This window comes from Gopherus evgoodei, chromosome 1, assembly GCF_007399415.2.
Source record: "Gopherus evgoodei ecotype Sinaloan lineage chromosome 1, rGopEvg1_v1.p, whole genome shotgun sequence".
Taxonomy (NCBI): Eukaryota; Metazoa; Chordata; order Testudines; family Testudinidae; genus Gopherus; species Gopherus evgoodei.
Genome location: NC_044322.1, coordinates 189,686,602 through 189,712,094, shown reverse-complemented (window position 1 = coordinate 189,712,094; position 25,493 = coordinate 189,686,602). Strand labels below are relative to the sequence as shown.

Genomic DNA, 25,493 nt, shown 5'->3' with positions numbered 1-25,493 from the left:
AGAATTGTGTCTTTGGCTGTACACAGGCCTACCAAGCCAGGCAATCTTTGTACAGTAACTTCTCGTGGCTCCACGCACTAACCACACGTGTCTAATCCAGTCATAAATTTACTGATCTTATATTACTTTTTAGTGGTCTCCCCTATATTATTTTATTATAGAGACCCTTAATACCATATGACAGGGTGGCTGACCTATGGCTCCGGAGACACATGTGGCTCTTCAGAAGTTAATATGTGGCTCCTTGTATAGGCACCAACTCCGGGCTGGAGCTACAGGCACCAACTTTCTAATGCGCCGGGGGGGTGCTCACTGCTCAACCCCTGGCTCTGCCACAGGCCCTGCCCCCACTCCACCCGTTCCCTGAGTTTGCTGTGTCTTCACTCCTCTCTCTCCCCTCCGCCTCCTGCATGCCACGATACAGCTGATCGGGAGGTAGAGTGAGAGGGAGGCGCAGCCCAGCTGCCAGTGGGTAGGAGGCGGTCAGGGGTGGTGTTAGTGGATGGGAGGCTGCTGACATATTACTGTGGCTCTTTGGCAATGTACATTAGAAAATTCTGGCTCCTTCTCAGGCTCACCCCTGCTATGTGACATCAAGGGACTTGTTTTATAAGTCAAAAGTCATACCGTGTGTCACTTAAGAGTAAGTCATGTCTTCCAGTTCAGATGGTATGTTAAAAATCCTTGAATTACATCTGTGATGTCAAGTTTCAGAGTGGTAGCCGTGTTAGTGTGTATCAGCAAAAACAACGAGGAGTCCTTGTGGCACCTTAGAGACTAACAAATTTATTTGGCATAAGTTTTCGTGGGCTAGAACCCACTTCATCAGGTGCATGAAGTGGAAAATACAGGAGCAGGTATAAATACTTGAAAGGATAGGGGTTGCTTTACCAAGTGTGAGGTCAGTCTAACAAGATCAATTAACAGCAGGATACCAAGAGAGGAAAAATAATTTTTGAAGTGATAAGAGAGTGGCCCATTACAGACAGTTGACAAGAAGGTGTTAACTCTTGTGGACAGGATTATGATGTAGAATTATAGAAGCTGGAGACGGAAAAGACGTAGTAGGCTCATCTAGTCCACTTCAGCTGCAGGAGCAGGATAGTGTTCTCCCCACGCTCAGAGGTGAATGTGTTATTAGGTTGATATTCCACTGTGTCTTGCCTACACCAAAGATGGTGAGTTAACCAGCTCTTGCTCTGCATTACCCTGGCTGAACTCTTAAGCTACAAAGATCCTGTTTTTATGCAAATATCCTGAGAAGCAAACAGTCACACTGGAGTGATCCAGAAAACCAAACCTAAGCAGAATTTCTAATGAGCTGTATTTTTCAGTTTGCCATGACATGTCAACCTCTCAACGAATGATTAAAACAATTTCTTTATTTGACTTTTGCATTTAGGATCTAAATTACTTTTGACAGCATTTCAAACCCAGATGGGGAGAGGGGACATTTCTACCCACTCTGTATGCTAAAATCCAGAAAGTACTGATTATCTTTCAGAGTTAAATGAGCCTAGTTCCAGTTAGTGCCCAGGCTGATGTGCAAATTACCCCACTCCCCCCAGTTCTGCCAGTGCACTCAGTTGTGGCTTGAAGCCTCCTACTATTCCAGTTCAGAGCCATTCCTGATCAGACACTGGCAGTAATGCCAAACCGTGGTGCCGGTCTGAGGATTAAATGGAGGCCAACAATCCTAAATTAGGGTCTGAACCCAGGTACTCAGAAGTGAATGGCCAAGTCTCGAGGCTGATGATCCCATTGAGACCTCTTTGAGTTACTCTTTATTTCCCACATGCATTGTAGGGAGAATAGGCATACTTGTTGGCATTTCCAAAACAATAAATTAGCCATTAACATTTTAAAAATGTTCCCAATATGCTTTAAGAGATGAATGCCATTGCTATCCTGTGCTGGTCCCCTTCTTCCTTTCAAACTATCATCTGGCCATTCCCAACTTCCTGTCACACTGCTGGGCTTCAAAACCTGGCTGCAGAAGGTCTGCAGAGACTTTGTCTCTGGTCTGAAGCATCGCTTAGGCTGGCGGAAATTTCCTGTCCTTTCTCTCACCGCTTGGCTGAGGTGCAGGAGTGTATAAAAGCTACTCCTCAGATGATAACTGCTGCCTAGGGCTGTGAGGGGGTGGGAGAAGAGTTCTCGGCATGTGAGGTTCTAAACTGCATCCTAAACTCACCACTAACCCCCTCCTCCTTGATTGAAGTTCAGTGCTAAGGCGGTATTAAGTTACTGAACTGTCAGTGAGGCTGTTCGTTGACAGCTGACAGAGTGGAGGAATGAGGCTTATCCAGGGAGCCTTTTATTCCTTTTAAATCCTCTGTCTGAGATTGTCTGTCAGTGTGATGTGCCTAGCCAGAGTGGTGCTGTCAAAGCCAAAACTCTCCCTAGCAATCCTTCCTTCCTTCTCAATAATAATAATTAATAATTAATACTAATATCAAAGTGATTAGATGAAAATTGTTTCTTTCAGCTCTTTCTCATCCTGTTCCCAGCCTGAGAAGAATTTCAGCCTTCAAACTCTTCTCATCTTTGTACCAAGCTGCTAAAGCAGTCACAGGACACAACCTTCTGTAGCTACCACTCTTGAATTGTAGCCACTCTGGCTTTGAAGGGGTCAGATTACTGCAGTATGGTTTGAGTAACTTGTCCTTCAGTTTCATGTCTTCAGTTTGCAAGACTATTGCTGTGTGTAAATAGGATCTGAGGAGTGGTCTAGCTGTCTTGGATCTGTGGGGATTTAGTTCTCTTAAGGATTATTTTTTTAGGCCTTATTTATACTGGGAATTTTAGGGAAATTTCCCACCATTGCTGGTGCTAGCAACCATGAAGGCAGTAGTGTAAACTAGCTTCTTGCATTTTTACCCTTGTCATCTAATCCTGTAAAAACCAATGATTAAAACAACTGATGTCTAGTCTACACTAGTGCTCCCATGGTTGCTAGCACTGATGAAGCTGCACTAGCGATAGCAACTGCAGGAGATTCGCTTAAGATTTCCAGTGTAGATGTAGCCAGATTAAGTGGAATTGCACTATCAAATGCTCCCAGAGACTATTAGTGCACCTGGAGAGAAAAGGCACTAGGACTTATCTCCAAGCGTTTCCACTAACGTGTTCTAGTGCCATGTTTCAGAGCTGGCTACATTTTAGACTTACATTTTCTTCTCTGTCCCAATTATAGACAATTCTATTTCTGAGATTAATACATCAACCACAAGATAAAGGAATAAAGAATAAGTTTGTTGAAAACAAAAACAAAATGTTGCGATATTTAGTCAGAAAACAGTAGGACGTTTGATGTTTTTCAAGTAACATTAAAAAAAAAAAGTAATACAGGAAAAATAAGTCTTGTCTTATTAGTAGAAAGCACTTATTTGCATAACTAAAATTCAGTGCTGAGAGATTCTTACCATAGTATCTCAGTTCACAAGCCTGTAGTCTGCTGTCTCTGTAATCTAGTAGAGAACAAAGTCATGCAACCTTGTCTCATCATATCCTGGGTCAGGACAACCATCTTCTCCAACCTTAGATTCAGCCGCTCAGCTCTTAAGCTGTGAACTTGGAGAGATTCCAGCTCCATATGGGTTGTACCACTTCACAGTTCAAGCTCAAAATTGCTTTTGGTACATGCATCCTTGGTTATCATATTAACCAGCTAAACGTTCGAGGATGCTTGCTGGAGTTGACCTTGACAAGGTGTTGGCGTTGTCCAGGGCCAAGGCAGGAGTTGGTATTGGGGATCTGTGGGGTGTGAGACAGTAACTGGGATGGGGTGGTGTCTGGGAATGGCCGTTTTATCCTGGACAGGGAGAGGAGATGGGGTGTCACTAGTCTCAGTCAGTTTGCAACTTGAGAATGAAGTGTCCTGAGCTCTCTTAGGAAACACACAGAAGATTATTTAAAATCTGAGACTGAAACCTGCACACTTGGATGTTGGCGAACAGGCCAGGAAAGGAAACATTATTTCTCAAATGCCTCATCACCTTGAGAGGCTTTGGACCTGATTTTCTGAAGTGCTGGACTCTGGCAACTCCAGCTAAAGTCCATAAGAGCTGAAAATCAAGCTCAACAAGTAAATTGGATGTCTAAATAAAAGGCCACTTATGAAAATTTTGGTCTCTGGGACTTGCTGATGGTCACACAAATCTATGGCAGAGCCGGAATCCAGGTTCCCAATCCCCTGATTTCACAAGTCTTCTATATTTAGCCCACATGCTTTTTGTGTGTCATGTTTGATAGCTCCAGATATCAGGACTACACTTGGTTTTCACTGTTATGTTGGAGTGTTTGCTTTTTACTTGCTACTTTTAACATGTTCTCTTGGCTTTCTTCCTACTTTCCCAATTCCCTTGCAGAGCTGGACTACCAGATAGTTCTGAATGCTTCTAAAACACCTAAATTTTCAGACGACCCCACAGAACTGGAGTGCAGGATCATGAATGCACAGAACACAGAAGCAAAGTTACGTTTTACGGTCTCCTGGTACTACAGAATGCACCTGCGCAGTGACGCTGTTGTGACAGATGAACTTCTTGCTGCTATGGATGCAGACTGGACGCTGCTGGTTGGGAATAAGAGCAGAGAGAGGATCCAGAATGGGGAAATAATTTTCTCTAAACAGGCCGTGGATACTTTCAGTTTACGAATCAAGTGGACCTCTGAAGCAGACAGAGGAGATTATTACTGTATAGTCTCTGCCTGGGGCTGGCACCACAACAACTGGGTAAAGACCAAGGATGTGATTTCCACGCCGGTCAGTGTTTTCTGGGCTACCCAAGGTAGGTATTTCACACTTACTGGTTTAAATCTCCTGCTGCTGGTAGCTGCTGATTTCTTAGCTTTCTCTTTTATAGCACCTGCCAGCCAGAAGTATTCCAGTGGGTTTTGGAAGCTACATATATATACATTTAGGATTTGTTTCATCCACTACAGAATTGTAGCCCCTTCTGGAGTGAAAGTGAGCAACTACTTAATGGTACTAACAGTATCATGCAGTGTTTTGGAAAGGAAGTGAAGAATAAAAGTGTATCCATCAAACTGCAGTGGGAATTTAGGAAGGCAGAATGTAACTTTCAGAACTGGAATCAGGCCAGAGCACTGAGGTTATTGTGCTTTCTATTCAAAAAAATGTCATTGTACACAAAGCACAAGCGGTCAGGATCTTTAGCTCCCACGTAAAGATTTTTCCAGGATGCATCTCGTTGCCAACAACTGGGACATTCTCTCTGCCTCTGTAATGCCTTTATTGTTAAGCTGGTAACCTGTGCTTGATACTTTGTAAGGCCCAAAATGAAGACAGTCCATGCCTTGACAGGCTTACAGCCTGGAAACTGTAGTCTTCTCCCCATCCTTTACCTGTAGGTGTTGTCTTTAAGAAGGCACCACAGAGAAACTTGCAGGCATGCAAGGAACTGGCTTTTGAAAAATAATTGCTAAGTGTGAGAGCCATACAGTGCTGAAACTCCATTTAGAGCTGGGCAAGACTTTGACTGTTCATAACTGAGGCCCCATCTACGCGGGGGGCTAAAAAAAATTACCTCAGCCAATTCTAAAAAACAGTTTAAAATGGGTTCAGGCTGACTCCGTCTAACTGGGTACTTTTGGGTCGGTCCAAAATATGTTTAAAACAGAGGTTTAACAGTGTTCCAGTTTAGATATAGGGTCACTGAGTGGGGGATTAGACTAGAACATAGCATTTAAGCAAAAGGCTTTTATAAACTTTCTCTTTGTTTAATGTGTGCATCTTGAAAAATATATTTGTTTAAACAGTCTGGTCCCCTCCACCCTTGATTGGCAAAGCCATGTCTAAAACCCAGCTAGCTTGAACCAGTTTAAAACAGCTCAGGTCACAGCCTCAGACTAGAGAGGGACCAAAGGGAATCCCTACAGTGATTCAGCTCCAGCAAAGAGAAGATCTATAAGAATCATGCATAACGTTCAAAGCACGATTTGTAACTTGGCCTGGGAATGGAGAGGTTAAATCCCTGCAAGATCAGACAAGTTACAATGTTTCTCTGAAGCTTGCTTCTCCAGCAGTGATGTGATTTCTTTCATAGGAAAGACCTCACATGGCAGTCAGTCCAATCATTAATATGACAGGCACTCAGTCTGATCACTAGTAGGTACAAACAGAAATACCAAGCACCATGTTAATAGAAACATCTGATGAAGAGAACCTGCTTTTGTTGTACAAGGGATGTTGCCCCCAGGAAACTAAGCTGTATGCCACAACATGCAGCATGTATGTGTGCCATGTATAACAGTCTTCTGTTCAGCTGAGGCAACCTGGAGCTATGAGATGTCTTTGTCCATGTTAATTTCTGTGGAAAAAATTGTGGCAGGTGTAAAATTCCAGTTTCTGGTACTCTTCCAAACTTTCTGCTAGTTTTGCAATGTTCACTGATATGCAAGTGTAACTATTGTAGCCCAAGTGTCAGAGGGTTTTCTAAATGAGACATTTACTGGAAAAGAGTGGGGCCTGAAGTGCACCAACATTGTAGTCAGCAGCCACAAAAGCGTTACGCTGCCGCATGCTTTTCTGTTCCTTGTGCTAATTGGTTTAACAAGAATCTGTTGTGATTTTGAGTTCCTGGCTGTTCCCAAGCCTAATAAAAAGAGGGAAGCCTACCTCCTGTGTGCTTGCCTAAAGAGAGAACCTTTTGCATGTCCCCTTGGAAGCCAAAAGTTGGCCTGTTCTAAATACAGCTTGTGCCTTCACTGCAGTTTTTCTGAGATTCTCTCACGGTTAGCAATGCTACCCTGTGCTAGTGCAACACTGAGTGAATTTGAGGGTACATCTACACTACAGAATTATTCCGATTTTACATAAACCGGTTTTGTAAAACAGATTGTATAAAGTCAAGTGCGCGCGGCCACACAAAGCACAATAATTCGGTGGTGTGCATCCATGTACCAAGGTTAGTGTCGATTTCTGGAGCGTTGCACTGTGGGTAGCTATCCCATAGTTCCCGCAGTCGCCCCCGCCCATTGGAATTCTGGGTTGAGATCCTAATGCACGATGGTGCAAAAACAGTGTTGTGGGTGATTCTGGGTAAATGTCGTCACTCATTCCTTCCTCCGTGAAAGCAACGGCAGACAATAATTTCACGCCCTTTTCCCCTGGCTTGCACTGGCAGATGCCATAGTATGGCAACCATGGAGCCCGTTTTGCCTTTTGTCACTATATGTGTACTAGATGCCTCGACAGAGGTGGTACTGCAGTGCTACACAGCAGCATTCATTTGCCTTTGCAAGGTAGCAGAGATGGTTACCAGTTGTTCTGTACCATCTGCTGCTGTCATGGGTGCTCCTGGCTGACCTTCGCTGAGGTCGGCTGGGGGCGCAAAAACAAAAATGGGAATGACCCCCCGGGTCATTCCCTCCTTTATGTTGTATCTAAAAATAGTCAGTCCTGCCTAGAATATGGGGCAAGTGTACTAGAGAACCAGTGTATCAGAGAGCACAGTTGCTCCGTGTCAGATCCCACAGAAATGATGAGCTGCATGCCATTCTAGGGGGTGTCCCTGCAACAACCCCACCCATTGCTTCCCTTCTCCCCCAACCCTTCTGGGCTACCATTGCAGGGTCCTCCCATTTGTGTGATGAAGTAATAAAGAATGCAGGAATAAGAAACTCTGGCTTTTTAGTGAGATAAAATGAGGGGGAGGCAGCCTCCAGCTGCTATGATAGTCCAGGCAGGACATTAAATGGTGGAGGGGAGAGGAGCCCAGCATCCCGCTGCTATGATAGTCCAGGTAGTACAGAATCTTTCCTTTAGACATGAAGGGGGGGGGGGGGGCTGATGGAGTTCAGCCCCTAGTTGCTATGATGAGGACGGTTACCAGCCGTTCTGTACCATCTGCTGGGAATAACAGGGAGTCATTCCTATTTTTACCTAGGCGCCCCCGGCCGACCTGACCTGAGGCCAGACAGGAGCACTCATGGGCTGATAACGAGGATGGCTACCAGTCCTACTGCACTGTACCGTCTGCCACCAGGGAAGGGAGGGGAGAGGATGCTGCTGTTCATTGCCCCAGCACCGTGTCTACCAGCAGCATGCAGTAGACATACAGTGACACTGAAAAAAGTCAAAAAACGATTTTTTCCCCTTTCACGGGGGGAGAGGGGGAGTAAATTGACGAGATATACCCTGAACCACCCCGGACAATGTGTTTGACTCTACAGGCATTGGGAGCTCAGCCAAGAATGCAAATGCTTTTTGGAGACTGCAGGGACTGTGGGATAGCTGGAGTCCTCATTCCCCCATCCCTTCCTCCATGAGCTCCATTTGATTCTTTGGCTTTCCGTTGCGCTTGTCACACAGCACTGTGCTGTGGACTCTGTATCATAGCCTGGAGATTTTTTAAAAATGCTTTGTCATTTCGTCTTCTGTAACGGAGGTCTGATAGAACAGATTTGTCTCTCCATACAGCGATCAGATCCAGTATCTTCCGTACGATCCATGCTGGAGCTTTTTTTGGATTTGGGACTGCATCGCCACCCGTGCTGATCAGAGCTCCACGCTGGGCAAACAGGAAATGTAATTCAAAAGTTCGTGGGGCTTTTCCTGTCTACCTGGCCAGTGCATCCGAGTTCAGATTGCTTTCCAGAGCGGTCACAGTGTTGTACTGTGGGATACCGCCCGGAGGCCAATACCGTCTATTTGCAGCCACACTAACCCTAATCCGATATGGTAATACCGATTTCAGCGCTACTCCTCTCGTCGGGGAGGAGTACAGAAACCGGTTTAAAGAGCCCTTTATATCGATATAAAGGGCCTCGTTGTGCGGACGGGTGCAGGGTTAAATCGGTTTAACTCTGCTAAAATTGGTATAAATGCGTAGTGTAGACCAGGCCTGAGAGTCACCGCAGTTTGGGAAAGACCAGTGTCTGTCCATGCTTTACAGAAAGGAGGGAAGACTTTGTACTGCATTCATGGATCCATTGGGATTCATGGGTGTGCAGTTGCTTGCTTGAAATGTAAAAGCCACATGTAGAGATTGAGGACTCTTCTTTTGGCTTGTCTTATGCAGTAACTGTCTTGTTTGTCCATTAATGTATGATTGTTAATCCACCTTGTTCATTCTCAGGAGACCGATATAGCTTAAAGGCTTTTCTGCTTGCTCAGCTTTGCAGATACAGCCAGTCATTAAAATACGTCATGACTGGTTTCTGACATAGTCTGTGTAAAGTTCTTCTGTTTGTTTTGAAGCCATCTTGGCTAGATCTAACGTCACTTCACTTTTTTGTTTATTTTTATTTCAACACGGAACATAACTTTTATGTAAACAAACAAACATGCTACTAATGGTACCTGAGGTTATTTAATACCGAAGAAATCTGACAGTGAGATTTGCTACTTTCATCACAGTTGCTTGCGTATAAACAAAGTTGTCTGCTTGCATGGAGATTCCAGGCTGGTCTGGATGTCATGCCTGATCCAATGCTGTTGAATTTAAGTTTGCAGCACTGTATGGGAATGTTCGAATAAGAGAGAACTTCTCCTTTCAATTATATTGTTCTGTAGACATCCACATGTTCTACAAACACTATCAGGCCTTATAAAACCCTCCATTTCTTATATAAAATCTAAATATATGGCCTAAAATTAATTGATTTTTTTTCTTGGCCCGAAGCAGGGCTGGCTTCAGCGTTTTTGCCGCCCCAAGCGGTGTGTATGGGAGGGAAGTTGCGATAGGGGAACTTGCAGCTCTACTACCGCTGCTTCATTCTTCGGTGGCTATTCGGAGGCAGGTCCTTCCCTCCAAGAGGGATTGAGGGGCCCGCTGCCAAATTGCCACCAAAGAGCCGGACATGCCGTCCCTTTCCGTTGGCTGCCCCAAGCACGTGCTTGCTGTGCTGGTGCCTGGAACTGGCCCTGGCCTGAAGTCCCATGCAGCAATCACCCGGGTTTACATTGTGAGCAGAAGCTGCATGATTCTTGTGCTTCAGAAATAACTGAAAATAGAAGTGAAAAAAAATTGTGACCCTTTCACAGCTTTTCTTGATACTTGCTAGTGTAGGACAGATTCACGAGAATTAGGAGTTGATACTCTTCACTTGTAGACTGTGCATTGGAGATGCTTGTATAGTGATTACCCTTACTTTTAACCTTCCAATTTGCCTTAGTTAACAGTACCTTGGTGTTTGCAGCACCACTTAGAGGGGGGATAGTGCAAATAGTGAGGTAGTGTAACTTAAGGCAACTAAAATGATTTTAAAGGTAACTGCATTGAACGCCAGTCCTGTCAGAACATCTGTTTTAGCTACAATATCCCTTTTTTCTGTTTTTTGTCAGGGTGGGGATTGGTGGAATAGTGCTTTTTTTCCCCTTTGTTTCTAAACTCTCCCTCCCTTATAACCGTCTGTCTTTTCAGTATTGTCATTATGGCCACATTTTGAATTGATCATTCTCTTTGAAATCTTGTCTTCGGTCATTACCCAGAAGTATATTCTGCGCCGTTTGCTAAGGCCTTGAAAAAGTGTGTATTAAATAGTAGGAACAACAAAGGAATACTGTAACTTACAGAATTGAAACAGCCAGTCACACAAGTCAGGAAGTACTGCAAGACCGAAGGGAATAATTTGGCTAGGATTTCTTTTGCCTTTGGCCTTGGTCTGTTTGGAGTTACACCCAGACCGACAGTAAGTTGGGGGTGTATTCTTGTGGTTTCCTTCCGGGATCTTATCTGTTAGGTTTTTTGTCCTGCTGACAACATAAACTGTGCCCAATTGTGCCCTTTTGTATATGTAGGTATTGGGTGGATTTTTGTTGCACTTTTGACCCTTTTCGTTAATTGAAGGTTCCAGGAGTCTAACTTAAAGATGAGTTTGTGGGACTACTGCAGATAGGAGGAGATGCATACTCTAGAAATATTGAGGTTACAATGCTTGAAGAAAGTTCCTCTTTTTTTTTTTTAACCTTTTCGGCCAGCCTTTCTTTAAAAGTTAGTAAGTTGCACTATTGCTTAGTATTAGGAAATGTGAAGAAATGTTTTCCCCATTTCATTCTTTATTTAACTTCTGAAGCATTCTCTAAGTACCAAATAATCTTTGATTTTTCTGTAACCTGCACAACTACCACTGGCTGGCCTGTCCAGAGGGAAATGTTGATGATGGTGCTGTTCTGTAGCTTGTGTGCTGTGTGCAATGAGAGCGAAAAGCAGTATTTCACAGATCACATTAATAGGGCCCCCTAGTCTTTCCCCAGTAGCAACTGATGGAGAGTGGTTTTGGGGAGAGCTTTCTATTTTGATCACTAAAGACATACTAATGGCCATACTGGGTCAAATCAGTGGTCCATCCAGCCCAGTATCCTGTCTTCTGACAGTGGCCCGGGCCAGATGCTTCAGAGGGAATGAACAGAACAGGGCAGTTTTTCTGTGATCTAGATTCTGGCACTTTGAGTCCTATTTTAGCCTAAATCCATACCTGGCTACATTGATGATCCCAGCTATGGCAGTGAGTGGGGTACAGTTAGTTGCATAAATTAATGTCAAAAATATTGATGTCTTATATTAGGGATGCAGAAATGCTCACTCTTTTTCCCTTATGTGACTTTTCCTTGCTTCTATTCAGCAATAACTGTCTAAGCCAGTGGTGGGCAACCTGTGGCCTGTCAGAGTAATTCACTAGTGGGCTGCGAGACAGTGTTTACATAGACCATCCACAGGCATGGTCGTCCTTTGGCTTCCAGTGGCCGTGGTTCACTGTTCCAGGCCAACGAGAGCTGGGGAGATCCAGTGTGGGCTCCAGGGACATGCTGGCCGCTGCTTTCCGCAGCTGCCATAGGCCAGGAACAGTCAACTGCTGCCGCTTGGAGCTGCGGGTGGTCGTACCTGCGGATGGTCAATGTAAACACTGTCTCAGCCTGCCAGCGGATTACCCTGATGGGCCACAGGTTGCCCACCACTGATCTAAACACATGTATGTTTCCTGGTGATCCCTACTGTGCTTACATTTCCTCTTTCTTCTGAAGCAGTTGCCTTATGATCCTTAAACTTGGATGAATAAGAAGGTGGATAAACTTGGCTAGAATGAGAATATTGGCTTCGTGTCCCCGCCTACGGCAGCAAGGTACAAAAGGCCATGAAGTAGGATGTAGATAAAGGCAGGCCGGAGTGCCCTATAGAGCAGAACAGAGCTACCTTAATGTAAAATCTAAATAGGACATTTCCTGAGAAGGGAAATGACTCTCATGGAGTCCTGGCGATGACTGAATCATTCCAATTGGAGAGGTTGTTCTCTACCCTTTCCTTGTCACTTCTGAGATCAGAGCATCGTTGTAAGAACTGTTTTTTACAGTGGTCTTGTTCTAGGAAGCCCAGATGTTCTCATGAAGGGGATTGTTCATAGACAAAGCGGGGTTCCATATAAATCAGAGAGTCATGGTGATTCAATATTGCAAATGTATATTGCATGTTTATGAAAACTCCCTGTGTATTAGGTCCTAGAATTGACTCGTCAGACTCTCCAAACGCAAAACAAAAAGCTTCCTACCCATCTCTGAAAATCAATTCCTCCCACTGTATCCTGTGTGTGCAAAAGCCTGACTGAAGTTGTGGGATTTGCAGCATGTCCTGACTGTCAGCCAACTCCAGTTCTATCAGATGAGTCAGAGAAGTGAATCTGAGTAAGGCCTTTTGCTGAAAATGCTTTTCCACAGTAAGCCCTCAAGACATAAACTGCGGATTGTCAACTTGAGTCTTCCAGCTGATTTCAGTTCCCAGCATGAAGCATTTATAAAACAGCTAGGACCTAAAACACTAGGCTTTATAGTTTAAACCTAAAATCTTGAATTGTACCCAAAAACTAGCTGAAAGCTAGCACAGTTTATGAAGCAAGTGTAATATGCTCCATGCATGAAACACTGAGTAGTGCAGCCCCAAGAATAGCTCACTGCAGTAATCTAATATGAAGGTGAGAAAGGTGTGGGTAGCTGTAGCAATATGCTTATAAAGTGCAGATGGATAAGAGCATGCTCAGATACTACTGTTTCCTGAAATTCCAGAAGTAACAGAGTATTGCGAGGTGGCCCATATAGGTCTGTAATGTTTATAGAAAAAAGTGGTTTCATGTTTTATATTTCATTTGAGAAATACTGTCACTTGTAATCATGTAATTAGGGGACTATCATGATTTATACACACATGTGGTTGAGTTACTTTTGCACATGGACACCACTCAGCTCCATATCTCCTTTTCGTGCCCCCAAATAGTGCTCTCTTGACTTTCTCGATGCCTGTCTGAGACCAGGGCCTGAATCAGAGCTAACTGGCTGTGGCTCAGTCCAGATAAGATAGGAGTGATGCTGACTGGATGAGGGAAGCAGTTAGATGGCAGAGGCAATATTGGTTCTCATGAGAGAAAGGATACATCTCCTTTTTATAAGGTTCACAGCCTGCTGATCCTACTGAACCTTGAGTTCTCTTTGGTGTATGCAAGCTATGCCAGGTTGGCTATGAAAATTGAGAACAAGAAGCAATACGCCACTCTTATTACGGAGTAAATATAAAATAGCAAAAATTTCCAGCCAAGTCCCCCCCCCCCCAATAGGTAAGGCAAAAATATTTCAAATATGTATAAACTTTCAAGAATGTTAGTGTTAAACAGGAAATTAGAATTAAAGATATAATTCTACAGTAAACCACAGCCACTTAAAACATCAATCACAATCTTAATTCTGTCCCATTTGAGCTAACAAATACCAAACTCCGACTGGGGAGGTTGTGGGAAGGGGTGAAAGCATTTAGGTACTATGGCAATGATGTAAAAACCTCAGATGAACAGAACATTTCATTACTGTAACCAGTCCTCAGGGGGTGCTAATAAGTTAGCTGTAATGCTGTAGTAGAAACTGACTTATTTCAAAATGCACTGCATTGTAGACATTGAAATTACTAGGTTTATCAATTATGACTCTGTTCACTATGTAGTGAAAAGCATTTTAAATTCAAAGTTGTGCTCTGTTCCTCTTAAGAGTTAGAAGTTCAAATGGGGACATATGGCACATACTTAATTAAATTCCGTACACTTTATATAACGTTATCTATCTAAAGATACCTTACATTATTAAAGCCATTTTCAAAGCATGTGGTTTGAGTACATAAATGCTTGGGTAAAGCCATACCTCAAGATGGAAATAGACAAAGGTGCTATTCCTCTGTTAATTACATACATGGACTACAGACTTTATTGTGCTTGTATTTATCAATGGAAAACTACTTAAAAATAACCTTCCAGGCAAGATGTTCATGAGCAAGAGTTGGACAGTTGGTCCACAAATCAAGCTGTGAGGTGTCACCAGCACTCTTAACTGACTTAATTTAAAAAATGCATAATTTCTGGAAATGAACTGTTTCCTGTTTCGAAAGCCAGAAGAGGAGCCCTGATCAAGCAGTCCTTAAAAGGAGGTCATTGCAGGCGTATGTGAAACCATCAGTAACTGGTCATAAATCATCTGCTAACCACAGTTCCTATGCACCATCATTTGGAAAGGAGACCTGATGCTATAAACCTATGGCCTGCCAAAAGGAGTCCCATTTATATGAACCCCCTGTAGGCTCTAAGAATCAGGGGGCCCTCTCCTAAAGAGCCTAGGAGTGGAGCCACACCCCTGTCAACTTCCTAAGGGCCACTGGCTGGGGCTGTCCTAAGGCCTGCAGAAAGGGAGAGGTATGAGGTTTGCAGGAGACTTGAAGGTGATCAGAATGCAGTGGAAGAACTTTCGCCTACCTTGACTCTTGCAGTTGTCTGGTTTCTCTGGAGCAGGTCATGTGAAGAACTTCTTCCTCACCCTCCTTGCTGCCTTTTAATCCTCTACAGAGTTGGTGGGCTGTCTCCCATTTCTCTGTGATTCTCCCCTCCCCCTTACTCCCCCTGAGTCTTTCTCTTCAGCCACGTGACACATGGTGGTTGAGGAGCCTAAGTAGGCTCACTGGATGGGCTCACTAAGGGTTTTTAGAGGGGAGATTGTTGTCCCAGGGAATGAAGAACCTCCTCCCTGCTGCCCCCTCTCTGTTCTCTGGACCCTGTGCAAGAGTGGGGGAAGCAGAACTGTGACCAAGAGGACAACATGAGGTCTGGGGCAGGAAGGAAGGCAAGGAAAGAGATCATTCAGGCTCTCTGCCCTAGGCCCAAGAAGTGGCAGGGAGGTGATAGTCCCCTTCTGTGCTGCTTCCCCTTCATCCTCAGATCTCCCAAAGCCCCCTCAGTAGACCTATAGTAGTGATACTTTAGACCTTAGTGGTAAAAGTATCCTGATTGGCTAATAAGTTAGATTGGTTATTAATTAAATCACACACTGTTTTAATAGCATATGCACCATGAGACACATGAAAGAGCCACTTGTGGCTTTCGAGCCACAATGTATCACTGCCTTATAGGAGGGGACTGGGCAAGCAGTGCCTGGGGGACAGCCTACCTAAGGTAAGTCCCCATCCTCAATCTTGCTTACCACCTTACTTGCAGAAGAGCCAGGAAGTAGGCAAACCCTTATCTCTCTCTTCCCTCTTCCCTGTGTGACTCTTGCTGCTTTCAGACTTGGTCTGTTGAACTTCTACTGAGCCCTAGCACGCCAGAGTTGATGTGCCATCTACCATGATTACTTGTTATTTAATCAGGTCCTGGGCACTAGATCTCAACTAGGCAAGTCCATCAAACTAGGTTTTCTCTTCTTTCCATTTTCTGGCTACAGAGTGGCGAAATAGAGGATTCTAATTCATCCTCAACTCCTAATGTATAAACCCTTGGGCTGATTTACTTAAATTTGATAGAATAATTCTACCCATTTCAGACCTAACCTGCCAAAATTTGTCTTACAATGGAAACTCAGTTCCAACTTAAGCTGTGGCATGCCCACTGCTGCCTAGAAGAGGCATTCAGAATCCAACTGCACCGGTAACTATTTTAATAACTACATTACTGTCCATGGGATTTCATTATATTCCCTTTTACTGTTGTTAAACTGTTTCTGCTTAATGTGATCACATACTTTACACCTGGAAACAATGACAAGTTAAACTGCCAGTTTATGGAAACATTCAGCTTTCAAACTTGTACTCTTCTAATTAAGAATATCAAAGTTCAAATCAGTGACCTATAAATAAAAGCATTGGAAATTATTTATTTATTTCACAGCACATCCCATATTTGGAGAAAATAGTAGCATTTTAAGTTTATTAAGATTAAAATAGCTTGACAGGTCTCATGAAAACTACAAAGTAGATGCATTTCTACTTAAATGACACTACAAAAAAAATCATAATAATAGGCACTTACTGCAACTCTGCATGTGTTCCTTTGAGATGCTAATGATCGTGTATGTTGCTGAACGCTGCTTATAAGGGGTCCAAGTGCTTTCAACTCTCACTGGGCTTCATCCTGCTCCCACTGAAGTCAGTAACCAAACTCCTGTTGACTTCAATACCAGTGGGCTTGAGCACATTGACTTCAGTGGTAGCTGAGGATGCTCACCTGTATTGGACCATTATGACAACCAAGTTGATGTAAATATAAAGAAGTCAAATTCAGTTATGCAGTTATATATTGTCTTTAGCTTATAAACTCTTTGGGGCAGGGACTGTCTTTTACTATGTTTGTTCAATGCCCATACAATGGCATACTCAAGGCTGCTAGGTACTACAACAATATAAATAATATAGTGTATCAAAGTTTGTAGAAATGATGGTATGAAAAAACAGAATGTGATTGTATAATTAGACTGTATTTTAATATACATGCATAAGGGGCAGAGACTTGGTTGTGCATGCAACCACAATTTTGTTGTATGGAATATCTAATTCCACTTGCCCAAACCACTGCTAACACCATATTCCTTTTCTGTTCCTGCTGATGCTTTATATAGCATTGCATAGTGATCTACTTTGATTTTAAAGTTGTCATACCCGGTTTCTCATTTCGTGCACTGTTTACTCATTGGGAAAACTGCTTACAGGCAAAACACTCCAAAATGTAATCATGACTAGTATCTTGTTGCTCTCCTGGGGAAGGCAGAAGTATTTGTTTCAATTGGGGTGGGTATGTGTTGCAGCCTTACTCTAGCTTATTTCCCTGTTGCCCTGTAAAGTTTTGCCTTGCACAGTGTGGCTGGGTTTGTGTTTCGTATGGAGTCATTTTCATTACTGGAAGAAAATTCACTGTAGCAAAAACAGTACTGAATGCTGAGCTGACTCCAGTCTACTATTTGCACTTCTGTGTTTTCTTGCCATAATAACCAATAGATACCTTGACTCGTTTGGGTTGACTGACAAATATACTAGTGTTGTGTGGCGCAGGTGAAGGTTAGACAGAGAGCATGCTTGTGCAGACTAGGTTAATATGGTCTCCCAAACAACTCAAGGGGTTACCTTTAGGGATCAATCTTGCTTTGTTTAGAGGGGACGGACAATGCTAATCTGGAGGCTTTTTCAACTTATAATGTGCGTGTGTGTGGGTGGGGTAATGTTGTACCCTCTCCACTGGAAGGAGCCATAGCTCATGAGATAGATGAAGGATCAGTCCAGGTAATCAGTTGGAAAGATATTATTGGGGTCATCTTTTTCCACCCACTTCAGCCAACCTTGGACACTGTTGGAAGTTAAGAGAACCCTGTATTCCTCCTGGAAGGGATGTGAATTGGAGCCTTAATTGCTCTTTGTCTTGTGGATTGGCCACAAGGCCTTTGTGTAACTCCTTTTGTTCTTTGAAATGTAGCTGGTACAAAGTTCTTATCTAAATGTGGAAATTTCACCAGTTTATTTAAATTGTTTGTAAAATGTACTGATGGAAGGTAAACTGATGCTTCTGTACAGCTATTTATCCGACTGTTTCTTAAACTGACTTCAGTGAAACCAGTGCAACTTCTGTGTGCAGACCAGGACATAGATATTATGGTGTTTGGTGGTTTAAGTGCCTCAATAAGTAGGACTGTTCTCAACTGTGTGATCTTTCCCAGTAGTGAACAATATACTAAAGTTTGCAACTCACCTACCTTTATCTACCTCTGTGTTTTTTTGTTGTTGGTTTTTGTTTTTTGCCTATAACTTTTTTTGATTCTTTGCTCTTGAGCTCAAACTTTCCATTTCTGGGGACTCTGCTCCTCTCCTAGATGAAGAACTGTCCAAAATCCTGTCATTAAGGAATATTTAGGAATAAGGCTCTCACAGACTTGGGAAGGAGCGGGGAAATGTAGGGCAAGTCCTCTACTCTTTTTATTTGACATAATTAATGACAGTAAATATGCAACTTCTAACATTCCAATATTAGTTATGACCGATTTAGACAAATAAGTAGCATACAGGGGTGGAAGATGTATCCTGGATTTTTTTCCTACATGTAGAAAGCGTTTGGGGGACTTTTTTGTTCTTGTAACCAAACCTCGTTATGCTCTGATCCCAGCTGATCTTGCAAACTAAGCCAAATCAGGGTAGGACACTACTGGTATGGATCTTCAAGGCAGACCCATAGTGCTGCAGGAGTTGGTGTTGATCCAAAAGGCTGCAATTTTCATTTTGTCACTGGTGCTGAACTAATGCCCCAGCACTTTGATCTGAAATGGCACTTCCCATAGCAACATAAAACTGAGGCCTGATCCCTTTAGGGACTTATTCAAATGTAGGGTACTATCCTTGATGTCCTAGCCACATCTGTCTTGGGTAATTAAGTTCCACCTGTCACAGTTTCTCTGTAGTGTCTATCAGGAATAATTTTCTTCACGTCCTATCCTAAGCTGTTTATGTAACAGTGTGGGCTGTTAAATAGCAACCTGCATATTACACCAGCAATAGGTAAAGTGTTCTAGGGCTGTATCTACTCGTTTGTGAAGCATTTTGGAAAGGTGTTATATAAATGCAGACAGCTATTTATTGCTTCTAATTTCCTTCCCTCTTTCAGATTATACACTAACAGTGGAGGCAGTGAAACTAAAGCCGCTCTTCATGGCAGGTCACACCTTTGAGATGACGTGCAAGGTGTCTTCCCAAAACATCAAGACCCCGCGTTACTCTGTTCTCATTACAGCAGAAAAGACACTGATGGATCAGTCAAACCCTAATGGAACCACTCGCATAATCTCCTTGAACCAGGATTCAGTGGTAAGACTGGAAGACTGGACAGACCAGACCCGAGTGGATGGTGTGGTCCTGGAGAAGGTCCAGGAGAACGAGTTCCGCTATAGGATGTACCAGACGCAGATGTCTGATGCTGGTCTGTATCGCTGTGTGGTGACCGCCTGGTCCCCAGGTGGCGGTGGCATGTGGCGAGAGGCAGTGAATGGCTTATCCAATCCCATCCAGATAGATTTCCAAACCTCAGGTCAGTACAGAACTCAATGTGTACGTGCTTTGGGAGGGAGCTGAGTGCTGCACGGTGCTTGTGCCAGTGTCACTAACCTCTAGGGTCATTGCTGCTATTCCTTAGCTCAATCTGAGAGCATCTCCATGCTGAGATGGGTCTGGTTGTTAGAATGTTGTGTATCTCCACTCCCCCAGGCACTTCTCTGCTGTTCATTGTGTTTGGTTATATCTTGGAATACTTTAAATGAACTGGGTCTGATATTGGAGTCCTGGCCCACATTCCTTCCTTTGCTAATACAGGCTTGAAAGTCTCTCATGGCATGACCTATCTCTGAGTAAAGAATGGCTACTACGCTTGCCAGCTCAGTCACTATATTGCTGGTATATAACGATTGCTTTGGGAGAGCTTTAATGCTAAAAAGCCATGGAGAATCCTATTTCTGTTCTAAAGCAAACTTAATTAGTTTGGAATAAAATTGCCCAAGTGCATTTCCTATCAATATAATTGCAAAAAGTCCAGGAAATTGCCAGTTAAGCCAACTTTAACATTGCAGCAGCTTCTGCTTGCATGCCCCACTACCCAAACATCTTAAAACCCAGTCATACTTCATTCCCTGGGACTCCAAACTGTGAGATGGTATTTTGAATTTCAGCAAATAGACAACTGCAGTGCATACATCTGTTTTTCAGCATTGCACTCAAACTCTCAACCTTAGCTGCAACATCAACTAGATTAAGCTATTTTCAGACGGATGTTGTCTGTACATGGGTGTGATGTCCGTGTGTACTTGTTTGTGACTGAGGCATCAGGTAGGTGCATTTCTGATTTGTTATATGTTGCATTCAGTTACTTTTTATGGTGCTGAACCATCTGGGAGGGGTTAGAGTGGTTATACAAGAGCTGAGGCTGCTTTGGATGTTGATGTTGGCTTAACTGGTGATTTCTTGGATGTGTAGTGATTACATATTTCAAATTCCCCAAGAGCATTTCCATCAAAGTTAACGGCTCCATGGGCAAATTGACCCTATGGGTTTTTTTTATGTATCAATGCAGTTAGCAACGTCATTTTTATCTCTATTCCCATCCCCACATGCTTCTTCCCCTTGCACCGTCTCACTCCTCCTCTGTGGCCTCACGCACAGCCCAGAGTCACAGTATGTATCTGAAGCTTTGGGGGAAGAGGAATTCTGGGTTTGGTGAGAGGATAGAGCTTTGCACAAACTAGGGTCTGTTCATTTCCAGTTGCCTAAATAGTAATAAAATGATACTCAACCAGCCAGTATCTGAAACTGAAACATCTTATGGCAAGGGCCACAGGCTAAGCCTTAAGCAGTCGTTAATAAAATGATGTTCTCCATTGCAACTGTGCAGGGCTCTGACGCTGTCAGAAACTAGCCCTACTGAAAGTGCACCTGACCTTAGAGAGCCTGGACAATGTCGAGGACTGAACTTCCAGATGAGTTTCACTACTAGGCCTTACTATTCTTCCCCTCTCCCTCTTTGCTTGTAATCATAAAATGGTCATTCTAAAAGCAGACATTACCCATGCTCTGGTACCCCATTCAGAGTACCCCAGCTAGTGGCTTATCATTTCAACAGGACGCATGTTACCTGAACGTTTGTGTTGCCAGTGTACAGAGTAATATGAGAAGCCTGAAAAGGTGAGCCTTTTCCCTCTACCCAGAGCCACTCTTACCCCCCCCGAGAAGAGGGTCACTAATATGACTCTTTTGAATGTATTCGTATGATGTCGCTTTGTATTCATGCTAAGCAGTTTAAGAACAAGGCACACCATTAATATCCGCAGTATGGAGGAAAACCTGTGAGCCATGTAAGGGATGGGTCTGTTTGTTGCATTGCCATCTTTCCTGGCCAGCCTTCCACACTCCCTTCAAAAGAGAATCTAATTTCCCTTTTCAGTCCTTCCAAGAGAAGAAAAGGCTGTTTCCCAAAATAAATCTGGCAAATAGCAAAGGCTGATTTAAAATTTTCACATTCGCAATTCAAGTTTCATGGCACATGAACAAATTTCACAGTCTCGTACAGTTCTGACTGTAATATCGTCTGCACTGGCCTTCCCAGTCCCCCCGAGTAGTAGCTTTTCTAAAAGCTCTCTTGCAGCTCGACCTGCTCCTCACTTTGAGAGATTAGCTGATGATTTAAAATCCTATTTGTCTGCAGGTTATTTATTTGGGACCTTGTCTTGAACTGTCTTTATACAGTTTGGATGGGAAATGCTGGTGTTGCCAGACTGAAGCAACTCTGGAGAAAAAAGAACTCCTCAAGCTCAATTAGAAGGGACATTGGCATACATGCCAAACCAAAAAATGACTTCCTGCTTATTGTTAGGAACAGGGGCACACATGAGAGTGCATACCACACGTCCCTTCCTCTAGCCCCATTCCTGTCCCCTGTGCCTTTTTGTTCTGTTCTTGGATTCAGACAGGCGAGTCAAATTTAGAGGAATGATTACAGGCAGATACAACACACCTAGCTTTCTAGAGGGAATGAATATCTATGGTTGGGCTTACACAGAGATGGGTTAAAATACAACTTAAATTCAGGATACATTGTGGATTGAAGTAATAGTTACACAGATGAATAGCAAAGGTAGGGAGAAATTTAAAAGCATAGTTTAAGGAGAAGTGTTTTGACTAAGATTTGAAGATTACTCACCAGGCTCAGGCAGAAGATGCCCAATAACAGTGAAGGTGCTTATGCAAATGAATTTACCCTTATATCTCTTTCATGTCAGACAGGAGGTGGTATCCCTGTTTTACTATGAGAAAATGGGCATAGTGTCAGGGGGGCTGGAACAATTTGTATAGTAGGGGTACGGAGAGCCATTGAACCAAACTGTAAACCCTGTATATAATGGAAACCACTTCATGCCAGGGGGTGCGGCAGAACTCCTGGTTCCATCACCTATGTGCAGAGTTTGACTTAATCGAGGTCAAAGTTAAGAGGTGAAAGGTAAGGTAGGCTATTCTACATAGCAGACTCTGCAGAAGGGAAGGCTCTCATAAAGACTGTGTGAAGGGAACAAAAGCCAATGGGTGGGGAGTAGTGAGATGAGGTCCTTGACAGGCTGGAACAAGTCCGTGAAGGATTGAAAAAGCTAGAAAGTGCCACTATGCAGTAAATCCTGAACTGAGAGGAGGCCTGATAGGGGTGAACTCTGACTTGCTCCAAACGATGCTTCCATCTTCTGCTTGGTAATAGCGCTGCTTCACGCTCTGGAATTCCTGACCGTTTAGAATAGTCACTGCTGACCAGCAAGGCATTTTAACTGCTGCTGCTGGTTTAAAATCAGGTTGCTTATCTAAACAATTAACAACTGTAGTGTTCCAATCTCCAATTTGACAAGCTCAAACTATGACAGTATCTTGAGTCCACGCTTTGGGGGTAAGGTGCAGGGATGGAGAATAAATAAGAAAATAGAGAAACTCTCTCAGCAAAGGAAGTCGTTAATGAGTGTTACGTGAAAGCTTTTAGTGGTTGTAGGAATATCCTTCTGTGTCTTTATTGATTGCTGTTTGGAGCTGGGGGACTTGTTGGATTGGAAGTCCTTTCCTCTAACCTGGCTTCCTTCCTGATCTGTTTTGTCTGAGCTTGGCTATGTTTCAAGTAAAGCTTTTTTTATGCACATACACCTTGTGAAATGTGACCTGTTTGAAATGCAGGAGGCCTGTAAGATTTTTATATACAAGCTGGAGACTACACACACGAACTCCAGTATTTCCCACCAATAATAATCTTGAAATGTGGCATTGTTATGAAAAGTTTTTTTCCATTAATATCTGTGGGAAAATGTCTCCCTCCAGATTCTTTCCAGTGGTGGCACAACTTGCTGGCTGCAGGCAGAGGCCACCTTGTTTCTTTGCTCAGTGCTGAATAAGGATGAATTTACTGCAATAAATTCATGGTCTGAAACTTAAAGGAAAAACCTACTTGAAATTCCATTAATTGAAAGATGTGATAAATCTATATTTCAGAATCACATAAATTAGAAGTATGTGGGAGAGAAGCAGAGGGGAACTACTAGGTTTAGTCTATGTACTCCCAGAACCTGAGTCGATGGGAGATTGTTCCCTAGTGGATAGCTTCATAGATTTTTATGGCCAGAAAGGACCATTGTGATCACCTAGTTTAACCTCCTGCATACCCTGCCACAGGACTTGTTTTAATTCTTGCTGCAAGTCCAATAGCTGTGGTTGAATTAAAGCATATCTTCTAGAAAAACATCCAGTCTTGATTTAAAGATTTCCATTGATTCTCCAATTCCCCTTTTTTAGTCTACTTTGAAAAGTATCCTGAAAGGGAAGAACTGTCATTTCCTTTGGGAGATTATTCTGCAGTCTAATAGTTCTCACTTGTTGGCAAATATTTCTTGATATCCAGTCTGAAATCTCCTTCTCTTAATTTCATGCCATCACTCCTAGTGACATCTCCTGGCACAACCCAAAGCAGTTCTTCTCCCTCCTTAGTACCTGCACTCTTCAGATATGTGTACATGTGTCCTCTCTTAATCTGGCCAAACTGTGTATCTGTTTAGTTCTTTAAACTCCTCACAAGGTAGTCCCGTTCATAGGGCACACTCCTCCAACCCAAAGCTCATGATCCTTCCTAGCCTTCCTTTGGACCAGGCTTCTTAATAATTAGAACAACATGTTACAAGTAGAATACTTTCCACCTCAGGGTATAAATCGTGCATGCTAGGTGATGTTAGAGCTGCCCCTTCATACAGTGAAACACCCTTGCTAGACCAGTGACCCAATTCTCATTAACCTAAAGGATCTGTTGTTAGCCCACTTGGAGAAATTCTTTGAGTCCTTTGAGGGCAAAGGTCTATTTGGCAACTGAAATGTGCTAAATCAACAACCCTGGAGACTGGCGACTAGTAAGACTCCAAGCAGTGCTAACTGCTTATTCCACAATATGTCTTTTTTCACTGCACTCACGGGAGATCACCACTGAAAGAGAAGAGTGTTCACTTCCCCATAGCCTTTTCCATCCCCTTGCTGAGCTGGGTAACAAAGGTCTAATTAGCACTTAACTGCATGTCTGGTTTTTGGGATGTGGACCCCTATTGGCTAGGCCTCAGACTGGGACGAAAACATTCATTTCGCGCAGGTCATTGTACAGCCATCAGACAGTAATGGGTTCATCCTTCTTCCTAGCTGGGCCACAGTTGAGCCAGTGACCTTGATGTGAAAAGCTTCCTACTTGTGTACGCAGAGGCACCCAGTCACCTTGCAGTTCAGATGGCTTATTCCATAGGGTTAAATTCTTTGCCATCATCCCCCAGATAGTATTTAGAATGGCTTCTCCCACAGCATGGTTACAGGGCGGGTGCAAGGATGTTTCGCGTCCTAGGAGAAACTTCCACCTTGGCTCCCCCCCGAGGCGCTCGCCCCGACCCGGGGAGCCATGCAGCAGCTCACTGTCCCAGCTCACCTCTGCTCCGCCTTGTCCCCAAGCACGCCGTCGCCACTCCACTTCTCCCACCTCCCAGGTTTGCTGCGCCAATCAGCTGTTTGGCGCCGCAAGCCTGGGAGGGAGAGAAGCAGAGCGGGGTGGCGTGCTCAGGGGAGGAGGTGGGGCAGGGAGTGGTTCCCCTGTGTGCTGTGCCCCCCCCCCTTACTTGCTGCAGGTGGCCCTCACCGTGCCCCCTGCCCCAGGTCCCTCCGCCTAAAGGCCGACGATGATCGGGGCGGCCGACACGAAATGCCACCCCCCAAATGTTAGTGCCCTAGGCGACCGCCTAAGTTGCCTAATGGGTTGCATTGGCCCTGCATGGTTACACAGAGATCCAATACAGTATTTCCGGTCCATAGAAGTGATTTGATGGTGGTGGTTATAATGTGCTTCTGTAAAATAAGATGAGAGAGATAAGAATCGAGCTTGGCTTCATTCTGCTGGCTGCCTCCAGAGAAACCCCAGCGAAGGGTGAAAGCTGGTGAGAGTCAGAAACAAAAGGGAATTTAAGAAGCTTCTTGGTGTAATCTTCAACTCTGGATTACATCTGTGAATGAGCTCATTACACTGCAATGTTTTCACTTGTTTTGGAAGGAGCAAAGATAAACCAAGAACTGTTGAAATGTGAGCTGTGTATTTGTTGTTAAACTTGTGATTAAAATAAAGCTCTGCCCTCTGTTAACCCAGAGATCTGACTTCTCCCTTTC

General features: G+C 43.6%; 1 protein-coding gene across 2 annotated transcripts in view; it reads left to right on the top strand.

The window, feature by feature from the left end:
* PTGFRN (prostaglandin F2 receptor inhibitor) overlaps window positions 1-25,493 on the top strand; it is a 98,582-nt gene that overhangs the window by 47,121 nt on the left and 25,968 nt on the right. For both annotated transcript variants that reach the window (XM_030580822.1, XM_030580813.1), the window contains 2 exons: window positions 4,371-4,793; window positions 18,907-19,326. In XM_030580822.1, the coding sequence (XP_030436682.1) occupies window positions 4,371-4,793; window positions 18,907-19,326 (843 nt within the window). The remainder of the gene's footprint in view (window positions 1-4,370; window positions 4,794-18,906; window positions 19,327-25,493) is intronic.